At 46.6% G+C, this 26,709-nt stretch overlaps 3 protein-coding genes across 3 annotated transcripts; all 3 read left to right on the top strand.

Moving 5' to 3' along the window:
- Positions 1-403: 403 nt before the first annotated feature.
- CCR75_004950 (uncharacterized protein) lies at positions 404-1,035 on the top strand (the record flags this gene model as incomplete). The annotated part of the gene is made up of 3 exons (XM_067963035.1): positions 404-559; positions 615-903; positions 941-1,035. The coding sequence occupies 3 exons, from the start codon at positions 404-406 to the stop codon at positions 1,033-1,035; spliced, it is 540 nt and encodes a 179-aa protein (XP_067814797.1).
- Positions 1,036-1,782: 747 nt separating this feature from the next.
- Positions 1,783-2,309, top strand: CCR75_004951 (uncharacterized protein; the record flags this gene model as incomplete). The annotated part of the gene is made up of 3 exons (XM_067963036.1): positions 1,783-1,953; positions 1,980-2,068; positions 2,090-2,309. The coding sequence occupies 3 exons, from the start codon at positions 1,783-1,785 to the stop codon at positions 2,307-2,309; spliced, it is 480 nt and encodes a 159-aa protein (XP_067814796.1).
- A 15,823-nt stretch (positions 2,310-18,132) lies between these two features.
- CCR75_004952 (uncharacterized protein) lies at positions 18,133-18,497 on the top strand (the record flags this gene model as incomplete). Its single annotated transcript, XM_067963037.1, is given in 2 exon segments — positions 18,133-18,269; positions 18,287-18,497. 2 exon segments carry the CDS (start codon positions 18,133-18,135, stop codon positions 18,495-18,497), a joined length of 348 nt encoding a protein of 115 aa, XP_067814799.1.
- Positions 18,498-26,709: the final 8,212 nt, after the last annotated feature.

Consider the following 26,709-nt stretch of genomic DNA (forward strand, 5'->3'; position numbering starts at 1 on the left):
GTCTTCCTCTACACGTACAGTGTACGTTACTTAACGAGAGGCACCACTCACATCTGAAGCAGTGTGAAGTGGACTTGTACTGAAACAGTACAAGTCGTAGTGCCCCGTTACATTGCACGAGGTAGATCTGTGGCAACTTAAGCTGGAAGCCGATTCCACCGGCAAAGCCTAAGCAATTGCGAGTGCTTCTAGTCGAGAATGCTGTGCCATACCGCACTAATCTCGACAATACTCCCCAGTGAAAACGAAGTTCCTCACTGACTACTGTAAGCAGCTGGAGGAGTTAAATTTAATTTTTCGCAACAATCAAAGTCGCTGGGCGTGTGTGGCGGTTCCAATTCGAAAGAAAGAAACTTCTGAAGAATTTTGCGGAACGAATGACTAGCGCTCAACCAATAAGCGCATGTTTTCGATTGCTGGCGCGATGCTCAACCTGATGGTGCTCAGTTTCTTTGTAACTTTTGATCTGTTTAAGGATTTTTGGCATTTTCTACTCCATGAGGATTGTCGCAAATTTTTCAGTTTTGTTACGAATGACACTGTGTACACGCCTACGCGAGTTCGTCAAGATTCTAAGGATTTTCCCATTCATTTTTAAAATCAGGTGCAAGAAGTGTTTCGGACACAAATTTATTGATGTGGATCAACAATATCGTATTTTTCGCGAGGACAGCCGAATAATTTATAGCCGTCCTGCGTATGCTCCTCTCGCATTTACAGGATTATGGATTAAAGCTGAACGCGCGGAAGAGGTGCATTTTGCGCGAGAGATTCCTTGGTGCGGACGCCTCATTGACGAGGAAGGGGTCCGACACGATCCTGAGCGTCTTTTTTTGCGATCTATTCTCTACCGCAACCAGTTACTGCTGCAGATTTGCAGAAACTCTTGTGCGCAGCTAATTGGTTCGAGAGACGATTATTAACTTTGTCCAGCATGCAGCACCGATGCAATCGAAATCAAAGGCAATTTTTGATGGTCATAGCCGGAGGCAACGCTATGCTGAACGGCTTACACTGATTTGGACGCCGGGATAACAATCAACAGTACGGTAAATTCAAACAAACTGGGCAAAGTTATCGGATGCGGCAACGGTGTGCATGACGATGGACGCCAGTGACCGAGGCTGAAATTGCAAGCCAACGAGTAGGATGATGTAAAGAGTTTAACGGAGAGCTACTTCTAGCTCAACATTACTGGTCAATTGCAGAGAAAGAGGTATACTATATCAATAACGCGGCAAAAAAAAGGATTTAGAGTATCTTTGCACCGTCCGGCAGGCTTCAAATTAAATTGTGACCGCGCAAATCTCATCCAAATTTTCCACACACGGAGATTCGCAAACACGTTTGCGAAAAGTTGCAATCTTGGGCACTAATGCTCTCGGATTATCGGTCCGAAATTAAACACGTAAGAGTTTGCGACAACGTCTGAGCCGACCTGGTGTCTCGGTGGTTGCCGGCGTCGGAACGACAACCAGTCGCAGTAAAAACCGTGCGAGCTTGATCCTCTCGAGAAATTTCGCATCTTCGACCACCTAGTGATGAAATTTGATTTGGCCGTCTCTTGATGAAGTGGTGGCGACACAGAAGCGTTACCAGCGCTCTACTCCTGTATCTGCAAAGCTCGGAGACGCTGGACTTATTTTCGTAGACGGAAATGTGTGGATTTTCGCGCAAGCAAAGATACTTATTGCGCGCATGCTTGTAATCGCTCATTAACGCGCACCGTGGTGCGGACGTTATGATGCGACAGCTGCACCAGAAATATTTAGCATTAAAGCTATGGGTAAATTTGGAAATGATTTTGTGACAATCTGTTTGCTGTGCAAGCATGTAAAGCGTAGTCAATCAATTCAACGACCGTGGAGAGAACATCGTAAGCCACCTGCACGCAACGAGACGTTGCATTTTGTTTTTTTTCATGTTTTTTACGGAAGTACACGCTATCTACTCGTCCTCAAAAAAAAAAAATTTATTAGTGCGAGTTGGTGCCGTGTGATTTCTTAACAAGCGCCGTAACAACAATAGCTGTGCTCGACTCGGCAAAACAATTTGGCCTGCCGTCCATGTAAGATTCTGACAACGGCAGCCGTTTTAAGAACTGGTTGATGGAGAATGTGCGTGACCGTTTGAAGGTGCTACCCACGTATGTGCCCGTGTATACTATTCGGGTGAGCGGAACATTGGAGCAATTGAGCTGCGACGTACTTCAAGTCATGCGAGTACTACCCTTTGGAACTAGCCTGATCTCAAAGCTGAGAGTATCTATTTCCTCTTGTACCTGCCAATCTCAACCAATCAGCGATTAAATCACTGGGTGGGAGAGCACCCATTGAGTTGTTCACGGGCTTGCAAGTACTGTAACGGGCTAAAGTTGCCCTAATGTTACGCAGTCCCCGTTAAGTACACTTGGTGTTCTTAAGGGGATGGTCAATTACTAAATTAAGGTAATTAGACCCACCACTCGGGTGTGGTTTACATTTGTAACCAACCCTTGTGTATGTGATGCACATGGGTGCATTCACATTAGGAGTGATGGCGCCTAGCGTCATCCGTGATGACGGCTAGCGTCGTCCGTTACGCGAGGTATCTAGATAGATACGCTCGCAATACATGTCAAGTGTTATCTACAGAGATGACATTTTAATTGGTAAAAATAGGCATTTATATTTAATGCGATTAAATATAAATCTGTCTGAAAACTACTTTCTGCTCAGTAAGTGCGCATGAGGAGCCAGATTACCGCTCCCGTGACGACACTTTACTAGAGTACTTAGTGCGTTGGGTGAGGTCGCTAAGGCGCCCACCGCAACTACCTCACTGCACGCAAAAGAAGCTGGTTAAACCGCTTCCTCGCTGTGCTAGGGTGTGTGTCTAAGTAGAGCGTGGCCGCATTACGACGTGCCCGCCTACAGTTGGTAGCACTTGAAATGCTTCCCACGACCCGCATCACTGCGTCTGTACGTGAAGATGAGCCTCAATATTGATTGGGCTCATTTCCCCCTACCTTTCCGAACATCATCGGGAGGTGGAAGGGAATATGGCACAGGAACTTGGTGAACAAGCCCTGGCCAGGCCCCTGGATAGTCCTCCTGAGCAACATGTTGCTCAGTTGGAGCAGCTTGAGGCATTCGTGCTCGGACAGCGGAGGGTTGCGTCCGAGGCACAGAGCCATGCTGCGGCAGAGTCCGTCACTCAGACTCAGGCGGAGACACGAGCAGGCTCGGAGCGAGGCTTTCAACGGGACTGTTGAGATGCTCTCCACCCGGCTGCATCACCCGAGGCCCATTCAGATGGACCCGACCAAGTTCGATGGATCTGCAGCGCACACGATTTTTAACTGGCTTTTAGCCGTGGAGCAATGTGGTGTCGTACAGCTCATCGAGGACGACAGCCGGATGGTTTCGTACGCCATGTCACGTCTGCGCGGCAAGGCCTCAGAGTGGGCTAACTCGGCGCTTATGGCGGACAGAAGGCGTTCCCTTCAGGGGCGATCTTTAAGGAAAAGATTCCCGCCATGTACAAGCCGCCGAACAACGAAGTGTTGCTTCAGGCGCGCTTCTTCGGAGCACGAATGACATAGCGATCTCTGCAAAGGTATGTGTAAGAGATGCGCTCGCTGTCGGCGTCCATTACCGTAAGTCCGATTCCGGAGCATATTAAGGTGCCCACGTTTATGAACGGACTACGGCATGGCCCATCGCGACAGGACCTTTTCAGAAAGGTGCCGTCGACGATGGAAGAGGCAATCCAAACTGCCCGTGTTGAGGAGCAATCCTACAACAGTGCCTCGGCGACAGCTTGGTATATACCGTCGGCCGAGAGGTCAGATGCCACTTCCATGGAGTTGGGCAATGCAGATGTTGTCTTCTATAAATGCGGCAAGCGCGGCCATATGATGGCTCGCTGCTATGCCAGGGTCCCTGGTGGGGCGAAGACGCTCAGCAAGAGGACTCCCTTCCCAAAAGGCGATGGCAAGAAACAGCGTGTGAGACGCATGAGCTCCGCATCGACCACTGAGGGGTCAGAAATGCAGGAGCGCAGTAGGGGGGGATGCTCTTCTAACGCGGACTATGAAGCTACCCCAAAGTTCAGAGTTGGGGAACAAATGGGTAGCATGGCTCCTGAGGTCTCGAATTTCGAACTTCAACCCTGCTGATCTATAGCGCTCAAGTTATAGGCTATGGCCAGGTGTTGACCCTCCTAGTGGATTCGGGTGCATCACAAAATTTTATAAACCTCGCGGCTCTAAGAAAGAGACCGGCGATGTTTGAGTCGCTTTGCCAGGATGGCAAGCGAGAAGAGACGACCGTTCGTTTAGCGAACAACGCGCTCGCTAAGTCTGAGGGTGTTCAGGTAGAACTCGCCTATAGCTTTAGTGACTTCTCTTGTAAAGAGAAGTTCACAGTGCTAGGTATGGAGAGTCCGTATTACCTCATCCTAAGCATGCCATGGTTGGCAAAACACCAACCATGGATAGACTGGCGTACACGCACAGTTGCGAACTCTACGCACCGGAAAGGATGTGCTCCTGCGAGAGGCGTATGCAACTGATGTCGTGTCGAACACGGTTGAGGGTGCGTTGGCGGGATGTCAAACGTCACCAATTCCTACCCAGCTCGTGGAGACTAGGGTAGTGAAAAGGACAAATATAAGTAGTCATGCGTCCGAATGTCCTGCACAGAGCCAAAAGCCTGTGGCAGTTGACAGCGAGTTGACAGGAAGTCAAGCGTCGCATAAACCGGCACAGTGCCTAGAGCCTGGTGCAGTTTGAAGGGGTGCGTTAGCCAGGAGTGCAACGGCACCCGCTTCTCAGAAAAAGGTCGTGGTAACTCGAAGAACGTGTACCCGATAGCACGTCTAAACGAGTGACCTTTGGGTCAGTCCCTAATAAAGAGGACATGCCTCCGAACGAGGTGTTCGAGGCCGTCAAAGACGAAATTTCGGAGGCATCCTCAGTTGAGCTGCTCCGGCAAGTCTGTAAATCTGCCGAGGAGTTAATAAATCTCCCAGAGACGTCGTGGGATCTGTTCCTTGCCGAATTAAAGGAGGGAAAGATCCACGAAATAGTCGCACCAGTTCCAGAAGAGAACTTGGTTGACTGTTGCTCGTCGTCCACAATGGACGAGAGCGTCCTTAGAAACGGACAAAAATAAATGGTTTGCTGCTCATGGATGGGATGCCTTGAGAGACAGTCCGTTCTTTGAGGTTCTGTGGAAAAAACGCGATGTGTTCCCAGGAAAAGTGCCGAGCCGCCTACTAGCAGATAGGGGCATCGGGCACGAGATAGACCTCGAACCTGGCACCAAGTATTGTGCGACCAGGCAAAAGCCGTTGCCGAAAGAACAAGTCGATTATATCGATGAGTTCTTCGACAAGCGAGCCAAGGCAGGACATGTGCGTGAGAGCATATCGCCTCACTGCAGCCGACCTTTTCGGTGCGTAAAGCCACAGGTGGATGGCGCGTGCTTCATGCTTACAATAAGCTGAACACGGCGACCATACCGGCGCAAACGCCAATTCCGCGAAAAGATGTCTTGTTGAATTCCATGGGAAAATCAACTACCTTTTCCGCGTTGGATTTGAAGGATGGCAACTATCAAGTACACATGAGAGAGTCCGATGTAGCAAAACAGCTATAAGCATCCCAAGCGGTATGCCTTGGGAGTGGCTTGTGATGCCCCAAGGTTTGAAAAACGCACCAGCGACATTCGACCGAGTGGTGGTTTACGTGATGCGTCAGCACTGTGCCTACGCACTTCATTACTTTGACGATGTATTCGTGCATAGTAAGGCCGAGGACGGGCTGAGCGCACTAGAGTCGCACAAGCGTCATTTAGACGCTGTGTTGCAGACTTTGAAGGACGCCCAATTGTACGTCAACTTGCAAACGTGCGTCATAGGGGTCCCCGGGATACCTGTGCTGGGTTGCATCGTAGGCACACATGGTGTACGAGCAGACCCAGACAAGGTAAAATCAGCATAGGAATGACCAATTCCACGGCATGTCAAGGATTTGCGCCAATTCCTAGGGCTCGCTAATTACTTGCATAAGTATAGCAAGAATTATGCTGACAAACTAAACCATTATTTGATCTCCTTAAAAAGGACGCAAAATAGTTTGGTTAAAAGAACAAGAAGATGCATTCACATCAGTGAAGCAGTCTCTTGTGGAGGCATCGGTCTTGGCATTACCAGACGCGGATAAGCCCTTTAGCGTCGTCTGCGATGCAAGTAATTTTGCAATCGACAGCGCGCTCATGCAGAAGGATGACGACGGCGTTGACCGTGTCATATCTTATCAGTCCCGGCTTTTAAAAGCCGCGGAATTAAATTACTTAGTGCATCACAAAGAGCTAATTTCAATAAAGTATGCTCTTGTCAAGTTTCGTGTGCACCTACTGCGCACCGTACCATTTGTAGTTTATACGGATCACGCATCACTGCGGACCGCAATAAACTCACCACATCTCTCGCCTAGAATGGCAAGATGGCTCACATTCTTCTCTGAATTTAATTTCAAAGTTAAATATCAGCTGGGTAAGTCGAATGTCTTGGCTGACACTTTATCGCGCAAACCAGACTTCGAGGTGAGACACCAGGAAAATGTGTCTAATGCTAAAGCACAATTTCAGCCGTCAACGTTGGCTGCCATGAAGGCATACCACGTGACGAGCTCATTGGCCTCTGAGATAAAAGAGAGCTACAGTCAGGACGACCATTGTCGCTTGCTGTTGGATCACTTCGGCCGACGAAAGGTTTCCCTTCCGTCGCATCTGAAAGCTAAGCTATAGCGATGCCTGTTATGGCATCAGCTGTCACCTTGTGATCCCTTGAGAATCTATGTGCCTCATGACACAAATCTCAAGCTGATGATCCTTCACGAGCTCCATGATGCGCCATCTAGTGGGCATCTGGGCCGTGAAGAGACATTCTTACGAGTGTCAGAGGAATTTGGTGGCCACATCTATATAGATGGGTGGCTAACTATATTCGCTCTTGGGAACAGTGTTAGCGCATTAAGCCTGCACCGTCCAGCAGTGCTCCACTGAAGCCGCTACCGAATCCAGCCAACTGTCGATGTCAGTAAGTCTGGACTTCATATTTGGCATGCCGCCCGATCATAAGGGTCGGACGCGGCTCGTCGTTTTGCTTGTCCTGTGCGCTTGTTATTGCGTCAAGGACTTTACGTGTGATGGCTAATCGCTCATCCACAAAGCGTTGAGCCTCGCTCACGCTTTTAGCATCAAACTCGCCTATAATACCGCCGAGAGGTCGGCCACAAAACGTAGTTTTATTGACCACTGCTAAACCAGCAGGGTCACTAGGGCAAGTTTCTGTCTTTGAGATGATACCCGCATGCACCATCGTCATATTGACGAAGCAATGTCACTTTTTCGCACCGGGCATAGTGAGGACCCCTCCATACTAAGACTCGGGGTGCGCACAAACGAGACTGCGTCCGAGGATGGCGCGTCTTTGTAGACAGACTGACCAAGATGGCGCATTTAGCACCATGTGAAACATCGTTCACAGTCAAGGAGGTAGCTCTCTTGTTCCTGGATCATGTTTACCGACTAAACGGGATGCCCGGGATAATATCGGACCGGGGTCCACGTTTACGTCTGGTTTTGGCGACATGTGTTCGAGCTGCTAAAACATCGTTCACAGTCAAGGAGGTAGCTCTCTTGTTCCTAAATCATGTTTACCGACTACACGGGATGCCCGGGATAGTATCGGACCGGGATTCACGTTTACGTCTGGTTTTGGCGACATGTGTTCGAGCTGCTAGGTAGCAAGCTCCACATGTTGACCGCAGATCATCCCCAGACCGATGGCCAAACAGAATGTGCCAATCGGGTCGGGGCGGATGTCTTACGCACTATAGCAACTCTCAAAGAGTGGAGCAAGCAATTGACCTTTGTGGAGTTCGCTATAAACAACAGTGTCTACGCCAGTACGGGTGAGACACCGTTTTACATTAATGGACTGCTCACGTTTATCGTCCGAGATTGTCGCTCTGTTGAGGCGATGACGACGACGCTGGAGGTGGAGGTGACGAAGGACGTTGTGACCGCCGGAAGCACGAAGCGGGAGTTGTGGGCATGCCGGCAACGAGTCGAGCGACGGCTGTAGCTTCGATCGCGTGGTAACTTGGCGTCCACCGCGTCGCACCAGTGCCCGATGCGACAGGGTTAGTGGTCTTCGTGCTGCCGGGTTGGCAGCCGTTGCCCGAGTCACTGCTTGTTAAGCCAGCGGTGGCTTGGGGCCCAGCGTATAGGGTCGGTGTGAAAAGGTCACACCGACCTGCGTATTGTTGTTGAATGAGCGCCAGCACGAGGGGTGGTCGTGCTGGTGTCAGGGCTCCATGAGAGCTGATGACACGGCGCTCTGTGTGGTTGGAGCGTCTACCACTGTGGTGCTGCTTGGTTCTGTCACTGTAGCCAGTGGGCTTGGTTGGGAGAGAGAATTCCACCTGAAAGGCTGACGCTTGTCTCTGTGTGGCTTGATGCAGCCAGCTTGAAGAGAAGGGCATGTTACACGCACACCCCTTCGAGAAACGATCGAGGAAAGCGAAGCGGCATTGCCGAGATACTTTGAGCTTTTAAAAGACACGAAGCTTTCAGCCGTGTATGTAACGGGTTTTCCCGTTACATAAGTATTATTTTCTATAAGAGGAATCATTAAATATTATTTCCGATGAGAGGAAATAAATACAAAAGTACAAATTATGATCTTTATATATTTTGACTAAAATAGTTATAATATTACAAAATTTGGTAATATTGATGCAACAAAACATTAGCTTTTTTGATTGATTAATTTTAGTCTAAATCAACCCGCCAATTGTTATAAGACACGAATGTGCGGTGTGCAAGGAGGCGCCCATACTTAGTTGGTTATTAATATATTAAGTTCAGTAGTAGATAGAAGCGTTACGTAGGGCACTAAATATATAAATACAGTTTTACTTTGCTTCTATTCTAAAGCCTTACTCTAGACCTTTAAGCTAAAGACACTGCCCTGCGCTTCATAAAAAAAACTTCCGCTGTACCTTTGTGTACGTGAAGTTTCGAGGCACCACACCTACACTGTAATCAGTTTAAGGTAATCCAATCTAGTGAAAGGTGTCCCGTTACACCTGGTAGCAATTCTTAGTCCGTTTAAACGACCTACGCACGTTCCATCCAACATGGACACATCGGATGAAGAAGGAGGGGGGTTTCTAGCCCCTCAAAAATGGCTTTAAGCCACACGTGAAGGGTTTACTCATTTAAGTGATCTTGAATGGAGAGCGGTCGAACGAATGATTTTGGTCGTAGGCGGGCCAGTTGTTGGCGCCATGCTGTATTCTCTGAGAAAGATGTACAGCATGCGGCCATAGCCGAGTTTATTCGACGGGGCCCGAGAGAAAGTAGCCTTGCTTCACCAGCAAGGCTCTCAACACGCGGAGGTGTTGAGAGAACAGGGTGAGACAGATGCTGCTTATATGCCGACGCAGCCGCGTCGCCGAATGCCTTAAGATCGAAATATTTAAGTCTAAGGCAGGCGATATCGACTCCCTTTTAAGATGGTTCGTCGAATTAGACGACGCCATTGAAGCTCGCCGTATCAGTAATGAGTGAAATTTGGCATGTCCAACTTAGCCGGACTTGCCAAATCTTGGGCTATAGAGCCCAAGCTTCACGACCCATTGGTTTTTGGGTCGTATGAGGTCCTTAACACCCGGCTAAGAATAACATTTGAGCCGCCACGTGCCAAATTTAGGGCTCGAGCCGAGCTCCGGGATCTGAAGCAGGGCAAACGTGACCTTCACGTTTATGTCCAGCACACACGATACCTGGTCAGTTATATCGTGAATCATCCAATTATGAACATACATGTTTATTAAAGGTCTTGCAGACGGTCCCGTTATTACCCACCTATTCCGGCTTTAACTAGATTCGCTAGACCAAGCGATCTATATAGCGGGACAGGAGGACTTCAGTCTTAAACAGGCTTTCGTTTACCTTGGAACTTATCGTTCTCCGATACGACAGGAAAACAGAGGTCCTGAACCCATGGATTTCTAGTATGTAGAGAGCAAGAAGCCTCGCTCTTCAAGTTACAAACGATTACAAAAATGTAATCGTTGTCAAAAGACGGGCCCCTACGTCTATGAGTGTAGTGCCCCACGGCCAGTGCCTCAATACACTGAGCAAAAAGTCAGACCTCTCGCTAGGAACAGGGGAGGATGCGGATTCGACGCTGTTGTGAAATCGCAACGACGAGACGGATCGTCAAGAAATAGTCGGGGTTAGTCAGTGCGGAGCGCTGATCCAGCAGCTTTATCGCAGGCCTTCTGACGAAAGTTGTTTCTTCACACAAACATTGATGCGTAACTGCCCCCGGGGATGAGGTCAACCTCATCACCCTGAAAATAAAAGTGTCAAATGAATTGCCACTTGAGGCTTTAGTCGATTGTGGGGCGTCGAAATTTTTGTTTGACGCCAATCGCTAGAAGATTGCAGACTCAAATTTATTGTGCGCGATATCCATTTAACGAGGATGACAGTGCGCCTAACAAAAGGCGCATCTGTAACAGTAAGGAAACGTGCACCTGGTGTCTAATACACGTTAAAAGGTAAGCGATACGATAATGGCTTCATCAAACTAAATTTAAATGACAAATTTAATGTCGTTTTTGGATTTGTGCGATGACCTCACTTGTAAGTAGGTCGTTTGCATGACTACACAAGACCTCAGTGCGAATACCAAACATATTGGAGAGTTGGATCCCGACGGCTGTGCACAAGCACATGCAGCGTCGAAGTTCGACCACGCGAACAAGTTGAGTGGTACGATACAAGGATGCGTGCTTGGAAGCAACATCCAAGAAAATATTCAGTGCCCGTCTATAATAGACAGTGCGAAAGTCCTAGATCGACTAAAGAGTCGATCGTAGAGGATCTCGCTGTGGTAGCGCAACCACAGCTTGAGGCAGTTGGGGGATACTCCCCAAATAAAGCTTGAGAGAATAAGTCCCCAAGAATCTGTGGGAATAAGTCCCCGGAAACTTGAGGTCAAATGTTTCCAGGTACCTTTGGAAATAAGTTCCAAATAGGAAACTGAGACAGTAAATGTTTTAGTAAACAATGGATCAAATGTAGGGGCTTATACACTTGATCTAATAGCGCCTCCAAGTTAAATTCGGAAATTACTCAATTGTCAACGCTTGAATCGAAACGGTTCTTGCGTGATCTGCGTAGGAACAAGCTTAAGCAGATCTGCCTACTTGTCACGTATGACAACTACGTGGCCGATATTCGGTCGACAATAGTATTCCCTGAGAACGAAAGGGTTTCCAGCAGCTCATCGATTGACAAAAGTGTCCTCGATGAAAAGACTCGAATGGAACGTTGTACGTCCCAATCCTGGGAGTCTTTGAAGACGAATCCTTTATATATTGATCGAATTTAGAGATGTGTTCCCTGAATCCGTACCGTGCGAGTTGCCTAAGAATAAAAGGCACTCAAAATGAAATCGACCTGATTCCAGCTTCGAAACACTGTATCATGGAGCAATGGCCATTGCCTCGTGAACAAGTATTAGCGATCGAAAATTCTTTGCCGATCGCTTAGCAGCGGGCCATGTCAGACAATCAAATTCCCCCACATAGCTCCCCGACCTTCTGTGTGCGTAAAGCAACAGGAGGATGGCGGATTGTGCATGCATTAAATAAACTAAACGCTGTAACGGTTCCGGCTGAAACGCCGATACCTCGAATCGACGTAATCATTGAAGGTATGTCAAAGAGTACTATATTTATGTCAACGGCTCTGATAGATAGATTCTACTAGATCCTTATGCGTGAACAAGATATCCCGTTTTCAGCATGGGAGTGCTGAAAACGCTATAAGAGTGGCTTTCTTATGCCACAGGGGGTCAGTAATGCCCCTGTAAAATTCAATAGATGTGTAAACAATCTGTTGAGATCGGTGCGGGATTTCGCACCGAGATATTTTGATGATGTCGTCGATCATAGCAGAGCCATAAACGGAAAGTCGGACTTTAAAGTACATCGTGCCTGCATCCGAAAGGTTCTTACGCTTATGCGTAATCACAAGTTGTATGCAAATCTCAAGACGTGTATATTCGTCGCAAGCGAAATACCACTTCTTAGATGCATCGTATCGTAGGTAAACACGGTGTACGCTCTGATCCTAAAAAGATCAAGACGATCAGTGACTGGCCTGTGCCAGTCAATATAAAGGGACTTCGAATGTCTTCGGGTTAGAGGCGCTCTTACATAAGTACTCCCGCAATTATTCCGAAACGAAAGTACATATTTCGCTTTGTTAGATAAAATGTAAAGTGGTCATGGAATCCTGATTGCCAGCATTCTTTTGAAGGAATCAAACAAAGCTTGATGCAATCGACTAACATGGCAATTTCGGACCAAGACAGACCTTTATAATAATGTGGCACCAGCGATTAAGCAAATCGGCTGCGCGCTAATGCAATATGACACAGACGGTGCAGAGTGCGCCGTCTGCTATCAATCTCATCAGCTTCAACCAGCTGGACGCAATTACCCAGTGCATGACATGGAACTCCTTGCCATGAAATGTGTACTGGCTACGTTTAGGGTCTATCTCTCGTGGAGATAGACCGTTCATTGTTTATACGGACCATGCGTCTCTGCGGACGGCCGTAAACAGTCCACACCTCTCGCAAAGAATAACAGGATGGTTGTAAGTTATTGCTGAGTAAACCTTTACCTGGAATACGAACCAGACGATCTAATGTCGTAGCTGATGCTTCTTCGCTACGGCCCGATTTTAACGGCTGCGCAAACCAATAGTGCACTGTTGCAAAAATACTTGCTCCGTCGTCAACATTACTTGACGACGTTAGAAGAGCCTATCAAGAAGATAAGGCTTTTAAAGGGTTGACAAACTGCTTTAGAAAGTCATCACAACAATTCTTGAAGGATTGTTGAAATTGTATCGATCGTAAACGGATTGATACATAATACGCAATGTGTTACTGTATTACACAGCCATTGCTGGCGACACACCTCGTGTCGTCATTCCCACCCGTAATGAATTGCGTTTACGCATCATGTATGAGTGCAAAGTTGCATCGATAAGTGGGTATCGTGTACGTGAGAAGACTTATCTCACGATAAGCCGCGACTTCTACTGGCCACGCCGGTATGAGCTCGTCCCCAGTACATACGTGCTTGCAAAGTTTGTCAACGGGTGAAGCCCAGTGCTTTATCCGGTGCTCGTTACAACTTTTGCCTAGTGTTGGCAGCCAGTATTTATTGACTTCGTCTTCAGATTTCCTGAAGACGAACGTAGTTTGAGCCATCAAAGACTCAATCTTAAAAGCGGAGTCGTTTCTTAGGCTAAATCTTGTTAAATTATGTTACCCTATGAGCTTGTAGTTGGGATTACGGTCGGGATTGCAAAACCGGAAAGTGAGTTGTGTTTTGAGGTTATCCCGATCCTACCGTTAACATCCATCCTACCTTTATCTCTTTCCTTTCATGCACCATAAAATGGGAAACGTCACTGTCTGGCAGGACAGTGCTGAAAACCCCAAACCCCAGTTTCCGAAGGTTTTACTTTTTCTCGTTGCCGGGTATCGAACCGGTGACCTGTGGGATGGCACTGCCATGCCTTCCCGACTGAGCTACAGCGCATGGTTTCTGCCTCTCAATATTTCTCCCTATCATGCCTGCCAAACGATCCCTTTACTTTCATGTGTTTATATCCTTCAACACACAATTGCGTAATGCGCAAAACTTTCGGTGTACACATCAATCTACAACATTCGCCCTTGATGTGCACCCTAAGTGTATGACCTTATGCCGCCATGCCGAAACCCATGATACACTATGTGTGCTCGTCCCTTATAAAGAGCCTTGGTTAAACCGTCTGCGATCATTTCTTCTGACAGGTTGTAAATCAGCGCATGCATCTACCTCACTTGCCACCTTTTCACGCAAGAAATGAAACTTGACGTCGACGTGCTTAGTGTGCGTGCGAATGGTAGAGAGGATTCTTGGCCAGCGCAATACATCCTTGATTGTCTTGAATAATCGTCGTCGCCGTATCCATTCTTTACTACAAGCTTTGTATCAAATTTCGAAGCCAGACTGGCTCTTAAGTTGCGCTACCTAGACTCATATACTCTGCTTCCGTGCTTGATATCGCAACGATCACCTGGCGCTTAGAGTCCAGAGATCGTTTCGCTGTTCAGGAAGAATACATTTACTGTTGAAAAATGCCAGGTGTCTAAGGCGCCTGCCCAAATTGCATCCGCGAATCCAATAAGCTCTCTCTTGCTAACGACACGAAACACATGCTGATGTTTTTAATCGTCTTGGTAGCCATGAAGGCATACCACGTGACGAGCTCATTAGCCTCTGAAATAAAAGAGAATTGCAGTCAGGATGACCATTGTCGCCTGCTGTTGGGTCACTTTGGTTGACGAAAGGTTTCCCTTCTGTCGCACCTGAAAGCTAAGCTAAATCGCTTTAGCTACAGCGATGGACTGTTATGGTATCAGCTGTCACCTTGTGATCCCTTGAGAATCTTTGTGCCTCATGACACAGATCTCAAGCTGATGATCCTTCACGAGCTCTATGATGCACCATCTAGTGGGCATCTGGGCCGTGAAAAGACATTCTTACGAGTGTCAGAGGAATTTTGGTGGCCACACCTATATAGATGGGTGGCCAACTATATTCGCTCTTGCGAACAGTGTCAGCGCATTAAGCCTGCACCGTCCAGCAGTGCGCCACTGAAGCCGCTACCGATTCCAACCAACTGTTGGAAGTCAGTAAGTCTGGACTTCATGTTTGGCATGCCGCCCGATCATAAGGCTCGGACGGGGCTCGTCGTCTTTGTAGACAGACTGAGCAAAATGGTGCGTTTTGCACCATGTAAAACATCGATCACAGGCAAGGACGCAGCTCTTTTGTTCCCAAATCATAATAACCGACTACACGAGATGCCTGAGTCCATAATATCGGACCGGGATCCACGTTTTACGTTGCAAGCTCCACATTTCGACCGCAGATAATCCCCAGACCGATGGCCAAACCGAACGTGCCAGTCGGGTCGTGGCGGATGTCTTACGCACTATAGCAACTCCCAAAGAGTGGAGCAAGCAATTGCTCTTTTTGGAGTTCGCTAAAATGATAGTGTCCACGCTAGCACGGGTGAGACATCGTTTTATAGCAACGGACAGCGCCATCCTCGGACGCCAGTCTCGTTTGTGCGCAGCCCGAGTCTTATTGGGGGAGGGTTTCTCACTATGCTCGGACATACTTTCGTCAATCAGAAGATGACCCTTGAGGGTATCATCTCATAGACAGAAACTAGCCCTAGTGACCCTGCCAGTTTAGCAGTGGTCAATATAACTACGTCTTATGACCGACCTCTCGGCGGGATCATAGGCGAGTTTGATGCTTAAAGCGTGGGCGAGGCTCATTGCTTTGTGGATGAGCGATTAGCCATCGTCCGTAAAGTCCGTGACGCAATGGCACGCGCACAGGACAAGCAAAAAGAATATGCGGACCGAAATGGTCGCATAAAAATGAGCTCTATAGAGTGGATCAAAAAGAACTATTAAGTACTGCTACCCTACTTAAAGATGCAATTTCTGTAATACCTGGAGGTACTACGAAGTTGTTGCCGCGTTTCATTGGGCCTTTTACGGTGGTAGAAGAGATTAGAGACCTAAATTATAGGCTCACCCTTCCCCGGATATGAAGACGCACCCCGTATTTTACGTGGGTCGTCAGAAACGGTATGTAGACCCAAATGAGGTCACACACCCCCATCCGTTTAAGGAGACCGATGGTGACGCCAACTGTGAGTCGAGCGTCGTTCGGGTTAGGGGGACGGTGAAGGCGAAAAACTATCGGACCGACGCCTCCCACCACGAAAGGAATTTGGAGAGCGAGGGGCATCGCGCGAGTAACGCGGATCCCTCAGCATTATCCTCACAAAGATGTCCAAGCGAGTCTTCAGGCGTTCATAACCCGGACAAGCCTACGACGGGCATCAACAAGATCTGAGGTCAGTCGCGAGACTTGACCCTCGAGATCTGCAATACGTCGTTCAGCAGCGTTTACCGCCTGTGACTGAACGGACGAAGGCAAGGCAGCAACGAGTAGGTGGGCGAAATCGCCACTCCTATAAGGCGCCACCTGCACTAATGGATGCGGGTGGGAAATAACGCTTCCTTGTTAGAAGGTTGCTTGCCCACCGCTCCGTGAGGCAAGGGTATCAGATCCTCGTCCAATGGAAAGGTTACCCGAAGAGTTTTGACTCTTGGGAACCGATCGATACCCTACGTATTGATGTGCCCGGCTTGGTGGCTGCCTATGAGAAGGAGCACCAGCTGAGGCCTCTTCGGTAGTCTCAAATGGACTAGCAGAAGTAGCGTTGTGAGAAGCAACAGGGGGTACAGTACCACCATGATTTCTTTCACACGCAAGTGGGCGAAATTAATTCGCTGCAACCGCTGTTTCATCGCATCGAAAAGCGGATGATTGCGGCGCAGGAATTCTGCCTCGTATTGGTCGGGCGCTTCATTTGAACCCAACACGACCGGGATCGGGAAAATACGCCCAAGCGATTTTCCCCGAGCCCTCCATGAATTAAAGACGCCATAACAATTATGTGCGTCTACATGTGCGCGCTCCAGAATCGACGCTGTTGGCCCGTTTAAACGAGGCCATTTAGATATAGGGGGCATCTTTGGAATGCCACCCGTCATAGCCACGTTCTAAACGACAGGCTTGTGACACCGACTGAGCACGTTCACGTGTCGTCGGCGGAGCTTAAGGCCCCGAATCCTCTATGTCAGATCCCTTATGGATTATGGTCTGAGCATAAGGCGTTGTGGTTATACCCAACGGAGAAGCGGCTGCGCCCTTATGGGCAGCCCTCTCATTACTTGTCGCTGCGCTTTCCAGCGCAGACGACGAGACAGCATTCGTCAATGTTGCTGTCTCCATGTTGTGAGCCATGAAAGAAGTTTGGTTGGGCAATAATGCGCCATCATCCTTCCACATGAGCTCGTTGTCCACATCACTACTATGAGGTGACGGCAACGGTGTCGACTCTTTGTAGCCGATAATGAACGACGGATCAGCATCCTCACTGTTATAGTGGGATGGATCCTTAAGCCCTGTTAACGCGCAGCAGCAGTAGCTGTCGGCGTTTTTACTAAGGCATTGGGCACGGCCGGCGAGTTAACGCGGCGCGTGCGCTTAGTGCGAGGTTGAGTGGGCGTCTTCGCAGACGACCCACTAACGTGGCCCCTTTTCGGTGGCATCTTTGGCGCCGTGTATGGAAACACAGGACGCTAGAGTGATTGAGTTAACTACCGGCGCGTAAAGCTGCTCGCAGTACCTCGCTCCTCTTTGACGAATTTAAAAATATTAATTCGTTCTTTAAGAGGGGATGGTGTAACCGGCTAAAGTTGCCGTAATGCTACACAGCTCCCGTTAAGTACACTTGGTGTACTTAAGGGGTTGGTCAATTACTTAAATATTGTAATTAGACCCACCACTCGGGTTTGGCTAACATTTGTGACCAACCCTTGTGGTATGTGGTGCACATAGGTGAATTCACAATAGGAGGGATGACGCCTAGCGCCATCTGTTACGTGAGATATCTAGAAAGATCCGCTTGCAAAACATATAAGTCTTATCCACAGAGATGATAATTGATGATTAATAAAAAATATGAACATAAATTTTGTACGATTAAATATAGATCAGTTTGAAAACTACTACATACTTGGTAAGTGCGCACGAGGCGTCGGATCACCACTCCCGTGACGACACATTAACCAGAGTACTTAGTGCGTTGGGTGAGGTTGCTAAGGCGCCTACCACAACTACCTCACTGCACGCAAGAGAAGATGATTAAATCGCTTCCTCGCTGTGCTAGGGTGTGTGTCTAAGTAGAGCGTGGCTGCATTACGACGTGCTTGCGTACAAGTACCGACCTCGCTGGATGCGGCGCTGCTCCCGCGAAATGTGCAGACGAAAGACAAGGTGATGCACATTGATCTAGTTGCAGTTGATGATGATTTAGAAGCTATGCGAGAGAGTCTAGCTTGATGCATGAAGAAGTAGCGGACTGCAACGAGAGAATACAGCTCTACCAAAAGATGGCGAAAAAGGGTTTACATGAGAACTTCAGCGCTGGTGATTTTGTGCTGTGGCCTCGAGTCGATGAACGACTTCGGGGTAACAAGTTAATGGTACGCTAAGTTGGGCCGTACGGAGTGACCGTGGCACGCGAGTACCTATATATGATCGAGCATGCGACTTGTTTGAAGTCCACGGCTCAAGACTCAAATTGTTTCACAACGCCAGTATGAGCGTCACCGCTGAAATACTGGAGCTTATCGGCAATCGAGACATTGTTTTGAGGGTTGAGCGGATCCAAAACCACCGATACAATACGCTAACAAAACATTAGAAACTTCTTGTGGGCTGCAAGATATGGAAGGCTCGGGGGGACCGCTCATAATAATGATACGCGACGTACCCGTACTTGTTATGGAGTATGTGAAGCAACAAAAGGACGAAAACCTGCGAGCCCATTTGATCGATGTTTTAAATCACGAATCACGGTTACTTTACATTTTGAAGAGCATCGTATCTTAGAGAGGCAGTGTAGACCATATGCATATGACACAGATCAAACTGATGTAAGTTCTAAAGGACAAGATCTCGAAGCTTTAGGAATTCGGGTACGCTGCCACGAATGCCAAACTGACTTGCATGGTTTGATTTTCCGCCAAGACAATCACAATTCAGTTTGCATCCTTTTGTTAAGTGGAACATACTTCCTAACACGCCGTGAGTAATCTCTGAACGGAGCCAAAAGACGTGAAGTGCAATGTAACGATGCACCTTTCACTAGCACTGATCAGTACTAGTTAACCTTACACTGATTACAGTGTAGGTTAGGTGCCTCGAAAATTCACGAGCACAAGGGAAAAAAGGGAGGTTTCTAAGTAGCTAAGGGTATTTAGCTACCAAAGGTAACTTAAAGGATTATATTTTGCGAGAAGTAAAACAGTATTAATATATTTAGTTTCCTACGTAATGGTCTTCTATCTACTACTGAACTTATTATATGATAATATTTAACTAGCATGGCGCCTCCTTGCGCACCGCACGATCGTGTCTTGAAACGATTGGCGGAGTTGATTTAGATTTAAATCAACCAATCAATAGAGTTAATGTCGTTTGGCATCAATAATACCAAATTTTGATATTATTGGAACCATACAAGTCAAAATTTATAAAGATAATAATTTTGGACTTCTTTATTTAAAACCTCTCGTAAAAGTAATATCTATTATATCTCTTATAAGAAATAATACTCATGTAACGGGACACCCCCTTACATTCCCCAACCAAAAATTACTATAGTGACTGATGTAGGGTGACAGGATAGATTATTATGTATTTCCTTGTATTTTGCAGTAATGGTTTTAATCAAAAACCGTTTTTATTTGCATCATTGATTTTAATAAAAATACCGATTTTATTTGCATTATTGATTTTAATTAAAACTCCGACTTTATTTGCATTATTAATTTTGACCAAAATCAAGATGGCGACGAATAAGTCTGTGCCGTGGGCCGTGAAGCCGCTAAGCTGGCAGCTTCACGGATCAGTGTAGCTGTCAGTAAGGCAAATGTTTCAATAGACGCTAACGCGTCTACTGTGGGGGATATGTCACCTCCTTCTCCCTTTGGGGGTGACTGGGGTATGTCATGTATTGATGACGTTCCAGGTGACGGGGACAAGTCACCTGCTGCACCAATTGTAGGTGACTATGCCAAGTCACCGGCATCGCCCGCCTTCGTATCTACTGTAAAGGCCACCGGATCACCCGTGGCCGAGTCCGTTAAACTTTTGGGTTCTAACGTGACGACCAGAGAGGTAATGACGAGGTTGGTCGACTTGTCGGACCTCTTTGGTGGGGTGTTATCATCAGATGACTCCGTGGGGGATGATCACTCTGGTGGCGTTAGTATGCGTCACCAGGAACTAAGTCGCGAAAGAAAGAGTGTTGCTGGTGGTGCTAGTTTGCATCACCTAAAAGGAGTGATTTTAAGGGATCGCTCCCAGGGTCAAGTTTACGTTAACGTTTTTAACATGAGCCAACAGGAGAGGGACCGCAATACGTTGCGGTTCGCTCCTGAAAAGAGGCCCTGGTTACCCTCTGAGGGAAACCTATTCGTTGGTCTGGTATAACCAGCGATAAATACCATACTCCGTTATTCGACTCATCCAGGCTTCACAAGCCTGGTGAGGATAAAACGAAATTCTTCCTTGATGCCTTTTACCGGCATCGGTAGTACACTTGCAAACAGTTAAAGGATGTCAAACCTTTGTTCCAAGCTTGGACAGCCTTTGTACAGAATGTGCAAAACATAGACCGTGAGATCTGGCTTGACAAGCTAGATGCTTTCCGTTAACGGTTTGAGAAACGGACCATTGTTGGTCTTGCTATAAGTTGCACCGTTTGTCTAGAGAGGCAGGGATTCCTTGCCTCTCCTGGGCGGACTCAAGCCATGCTGTCTTAAGGGTGCAGGTGTTGAACCTAAGGACGCATAGTCCCTCAAAGATTCCCATTGGAGGACTCTCATCTCTTAAGAGATGCGTCAAGGAATTGAGAACCTCCAATCCTCTTACGAGCGCGGGAAGCGCTCATTCTCCGATGGACCTTCTGCCGAGGAGGATGGGTCTCGTCGTACTGCAAGTCGAGACTCGGAACGTCCAAGATCAGTTAGAAACGAGAATCCTAACTATCATGCGAGTGTGGATACCCTCGCCAACGAACGAGATAGCTCGTTCGATTCCCCTTTGTCTCACGGTGGCTCGAGAAACTTTCAACAAGAAAGCGCTTCTCAACACCTGAATCCAGCGATGAATGTGGAGGCAGAGGAAAGATCGGGTTCGCCTTGTTTAACAATCCCGGATAAACGTCATGATTTTGGATCACACCTTTCATTAATTTAGGGAGGATCTTGATCACGAGCAATCCCGTCGTCGCGAGTTAGCGGTGACGGTAGATAATGTTTCTCGTGATCAGTTGAGAAGTTGTGCGCAAGATGCGACTGATCAACTGGCAAACGAAAGGACATATCAGTACCTACAAAACGAGCTGTTGACAGCTCGTCAGAACATCCCTTCCTTGGAGGAAAGAGCGGATAGTCTGGTTCAAGAGAATTAGACCCTGTTCCGAGACAATAAGTCGTTGGCTCGGAATTATCAGGCTTTGCTGGATGCAGTAATTTGTTACTGCCTACATTCGTCACTACGTTCTTTGGTAGATTTACTGTAGTCAGTAATACTAGGTCATTAACATTATGTGAAAGTATGTGTGCTCTTTCATTTTTACCCGAGTTCCATTTCTGTCGGTCCACCGTATCACCGATTCCATCGCTGATGCGTTGGAATCCTGTACGAAATGGGCCACTACTTCTCTAGCCAGCAGGAAATCACCTGCTGACTCGGTTTTATTTTTTGTTTTCAATGCAACCGGCTCGCACTGCCGAAATATCAATCTCTCCATTATTGAGAGTATTATCATTATCATCTAAAGGATTGTTTTCGATGCTGGATCTTTCAGCATCGTTGTCTAAGTCAGTAATCGCCTTATTGTTAATACTGAGTCTGTCCACTTCAATGTAAGTTAACTAAACATTGGTATCCTTCGCATTGACCTTAGGGCTAATGCGTGATGAGCAAGAGTTAAAAGGTACTTTGCTCGAGCGAGTCCCTTCCCCCCTAAATAAAAGTTACTCTCAAACAGGGTGGGTATATGTGGGTGACGTAAGCCGTTCACGAAAAACAGTGTATGCTTCGTAGAAGCATGCGCTTAATTGTTGATGGCTAATTCTGCCATCGGCAAGAACTCGCTTTAACTCTTAAATGAGTGGACGTATCCGCGAAGTATCTCTTCAAGAATACGGTTTGCACGCTGTCTGACCATCTATTTCAGGATGATGAGAAGTTGACATTTTTAACGGTGTCCCAAGTGATTTGAACGCAGTTTGCCAACATTCCGCCGTGAATATAGGGTCTCAATATGAGACCTGTTTACGAGGTAACCCTTAAGTCGAAATATCGTGTCAATAATGACACGAGCACAGCCTTTGGCTGTGATCGACTCCGGGACTGCAGCAAGATATACCATCTTACCAAAACGATCCACGAAAACAAGAATACCAATTTTCGTGTGGTTGCTACGGGGGGTCCGAAGACGAAATCAATAGATACGTACTGACAACACTCTGCCGGAACAGGCAGAGGTTGTAACGGAGCACGGGATGAAATACTGGGATTTACCCGCTGACAAAATTTGCAAGCACGTATGTTCTTGCGGACGTACTCATACTGGCGTGGCCAGTAGAAGTCGCGACTTATCGTAGGACAAGTCTTCTCACGTCCAGGATGACCACTTATTGGCACATCGTGAAACTCATAGATGATGCTTAATCGCAAATCATTTTGGGTGGAGATGACGACACGAGGTGTGTCGCCAGTAATGGCTGCATAATACAATAATCCATTGCGTATTTATATCGATCTGTTGAGGATCGATACAATTTCGGCAAGCCTTTTAACGATTGTTGGGATGGATTTATAAGGTAATCCATTAAACCTTAAAGAGCCTTATCTTCTTGATTAGCTCTTCTAACGTCGTCGAAAAATGTTGACGACGGAACACTTATTGTTGCAACAGTGGCGTTATGCTCACTGTTGGCTTGCGCAGCCGGCTCAAAATCGGGTCGGCGCGAAAGTGCATCAGCGACGACGTTAAGTCGTCCTGGTTTACACTCCACGAAGAAGTTGTACTTTGCGAAGAAAGAAAACTATCTCGCCATTCTTTGCGAGAGTGTGGACTGTTTACCACAGTCCGTAAAGAGGCACGATCCGCATAAACAATGACCGGTCTATCTCCCAAGAGATAGACCCTAAACTTAGCCAGTGCATATTTTATGGCAATGAGTTCCTATTATGCACTGGATAATTGCGTTCAGCTGGTTGAAGCTGACGCGATTGATAACAGACGACGCGCTCTGCGTCGTCTGTGTCAAATTGAATTAACGCACAGCCGATTGCAAAATCGCTGGCGTCACAGACCACATGAAAAGGTCAGTCTTGGTCAGCAATCGCCAGGTGTGCGATTGCATCAAGCTTTTCTTAATACTTTCGAAGAAACTCTGACAATCAGCGTTCCATTACCACTTTAAATTATACTTCAACGAAGAAGAAAGATGTACTGTCATTTCGGCATAATTGCGTGAGTCCTTGTGCAGATACGCCACTAATTTGAGGAACTTTGAAGTCCCTTTACATCGACTGGCCAGGGCAATTGGTGATCGCCTTTATCTTCTTAAAGGGCGTTCACCGTTTTTTCCCACGATGCACCCAAGAAGTGGTATTTCGCTTGCAGCGAATATGCACTTCTTGAGATTTGCATACAACTTGTGCTCAAGCATAAGTGTTAGAACTTTTGGACGTGGGTACAACGTACTTCAAAATCCGACTTTCCTTTTTATGGCTCTGCTATAAGCGAAGACGTCATTAAAATAGCTCGGTACAGAATCAGCCACAGATCTCAACAGATTGGTTACACATCTGTTGAATGTCGCCGGGGGATTACTAAGCTCCTGTAGCATGACTAGCCACTCTCATAACATACCGAATGGGATACTTACTGCTGTGAACGGAATATCTTGTTCACGCATAAGGATCTGGTAGAATTCATCCATCAGATCCATTGACGAAAAGATAGTACTCTTTGACATACCATAAATGATTACGTCTTTTCGTGGTATCGGCGTTTGAGCCGGTACAGTTGCAGCGTGCAGTTTATTGACTGCATGCACTATCCGCCATCCTCCTGTTGCTTTACGCACACAGAAGATCAGAGAGCAATGTGGGGAAGTTGATTCCCTCATATGGCCCACCGCTAAGCGTTTGGTAAAGAATTTGTCTATCGCTATTGCTCGTTCACGAGGCAATGGCCATTGCTTCATGACACAGTATTTCGAACCTAGGATTAGGTCGTTTTTTTCGTGTCGAGCGCCTTTGTCTTAGGCAACTCGCACGGTACTGATCCAGGGAGGACATCCTTAAATTAAATTAAATCTTTGCATTGAGGAGTTTGTCTTCAAAGCCTCCCAAGATTGGGACGTAAGAGTTCAATCCGAGTCTTCTCATCGACGACACTTTCGTCCATCGATGAGCTACTGAGAATCCGTTTGTTCTCAGGAAATACTATTGCCGACCGAATACGGCCACGTGGTTGTCATCTGTGACAAAAAAATCAGATCTGCTTCACTTTGCTACTATGCAGATCACGCAAGAACCGTCCCGGTTTTAGCGTTGGCAATTGAGTTATCTCCGAAGTTAACTTCGGAGGCGCTAATACATCAAGTGTATAAGCGCCTACACTTGATCCATTGTTTACTAAGACATTGATTGTCTCAGTTTCTTCATTGGAACTTATTTTCAAAGGTACCTGTGAACCTTTGACCAGAGGTTTTCAAGGACTTTTTCTTACAGATATTATTTGGGGGTATCCTCCCGAACTGTCTCTAGCTGTGGTTTCGCTACCACAGCGAGATCTTCTACGATCGACTCTCCAGTCGATCTAGAGCTTTGCACTGTATCTGATAGACATGTCTTTTAAAATTTCTTAGATGTTGCTTTTGTAGCAAACATCCTTGTTTCGTACCACTCAACTTATTCGAGTGGTCGAATTTCGACACTGCCTGTGCTTGTGCACAGCCGTCGGTACCTATGTCCACGTCATAACTATGGATTTTGACGCTGCCTGTGCTTGTGCATAGCCGTCGGAATCTAATTCCACAATGTGTTGGGCATCCACACTGAGGTCTTGTGCAGTCATGCTAACGACCGATCCACAAGTGAGGCCATCGCACTCACTCGTAGGACATCCCACGCTTGTGGACGGTCCAAGACGTTCATCAGTTGGCTATCTAATGAACAAGAGACAGGCATCGTCATGGCTTGATGTTGCCAATTTAAACATGGCTCGTACTTTCTGAGCCATGGTAACCCAAGGATTGTAGCAAATTTGTCATTCAAATCTAGAACTATGATATCATAATCGTATTGTTTACACTTTAACGTGTATTGGATACCAACTACACGTTTCTTAACCATTACAGATGCGCCTGTTGCTAGGCGCACTGTCATCCTCACTAGAGGAATATCGCGCTCAATAAATTTAAGCCGGCGATCTTCTAGCGATTGGTGTATAATAAAAAAATTTGACGCCTCACAATCGACTAGGGACTCAAGTGGCAACTTATTTAGAACTTTTATTTTCAGGGTGATGACGCTAACCTCACCCTGGGGCATTTACACACAGATCAGTACTAATTAACCTTACACTAATTACAGTGTAGGTTAGGTGCCTCGAAACTTCACGAGCACAAGGGGTACAGAGAAAGGTTTCTAAGTAGCTAAGGGTCTTTAGCTACCAAAGGTAATGCAAAGAACTAGAATTTGGGCAAAGTAAAATATATAATATATTTAGTTTCCTATGTAACGATCTCTATCTACTACTGAACTTATTATATAATAATATTTAACTAAGTATGGCGCCTCCTTGCGCACCGCACAATCGTGTCTTGAAACGATTGGCGGGGTTGATTTAGACTTATATAACCAATCAATAGAGCTAATGCCTTATTTGCATCGGAAAAACCGAATTTGGTATTATTGGATTATTTAAGTCAAAATTAATGAAGATTAAATTTTGTACTTCTTCATCTATCACCTCTATTATTTATTTGTATATTGAACCGAAACTATTATATTTGCTTTTGATGTTAAACATTGCCAAATTTTTTAAATTAAACATATGAACGAACGGCACTATATCATTAGTCATTTCAAGTTGGCTAGCCAGATTTGAGTACGGAAGCTTATAAAAGTAATATTTATTGTTATTCCTCGTATAGGAAATAATACTTATGTAACGGGACACCTCGTTACAGCAATCAAAGAAATTTGAAAGCGGGAAATCAAAGGATTAGAGCCGTTGACCAGACCGGATCGGGTCTGATCATAAAGACTTGCGCCTTGGGGAAACTTTAATGAAGGCAAACCACGATGTTTTGTAAAAATGCAGAAGATAAGCTTGAACGCGAGTTTACTACCAGAAAATGGTTTAAATGCACACATTTTTATTAACTGGTAGACACAATTAACTCGTGAATTTGCTAACCAGATTAAAGTCTGCGATAAAATATGGCATTCTAACGATAGTGAATGCGACACTATCGTATAATGCTACATTTTATCGCAGACTTTAATCTGTCGGCTCGCTTGAGCGAGAGAAACAAATCCAAACTTTCATTATAAAGGAGACGAGAATGCGCTTTCACTTCAATAAAAAATGGAGGACCTGCCACAGAGTGCGGTTATCGCCCCGCATTAATTAAAATGGTGAAAGTAGTATCTCAGAGACTAATTTTCGTGAGGCTGTAGGCGGCATCTTCATTGACCATACTATTCCTACAATCATACGAGGTATCCGCGGATTTGAGACCTCACACATCGCGGTGGGCATAGCAACTTGGTTGTTAGGTACCAAAAGTAATGTATATCTCGTATCAGCATGTCCA

This window comes from Bremia lactucae, linkage group LG1, assembly GCF_004359215.1.
Source record: "Bremia lactucae strain SF5 linkage group LG1, whole genome shotgun sequence".
In the NCBI taxonomy this organism is placed as follows: Eukaryota; Oomycota; class Peronosporomycetes; order Peronosporales; family Peronosporaceae; genus Bremia; species Bremia lactucae.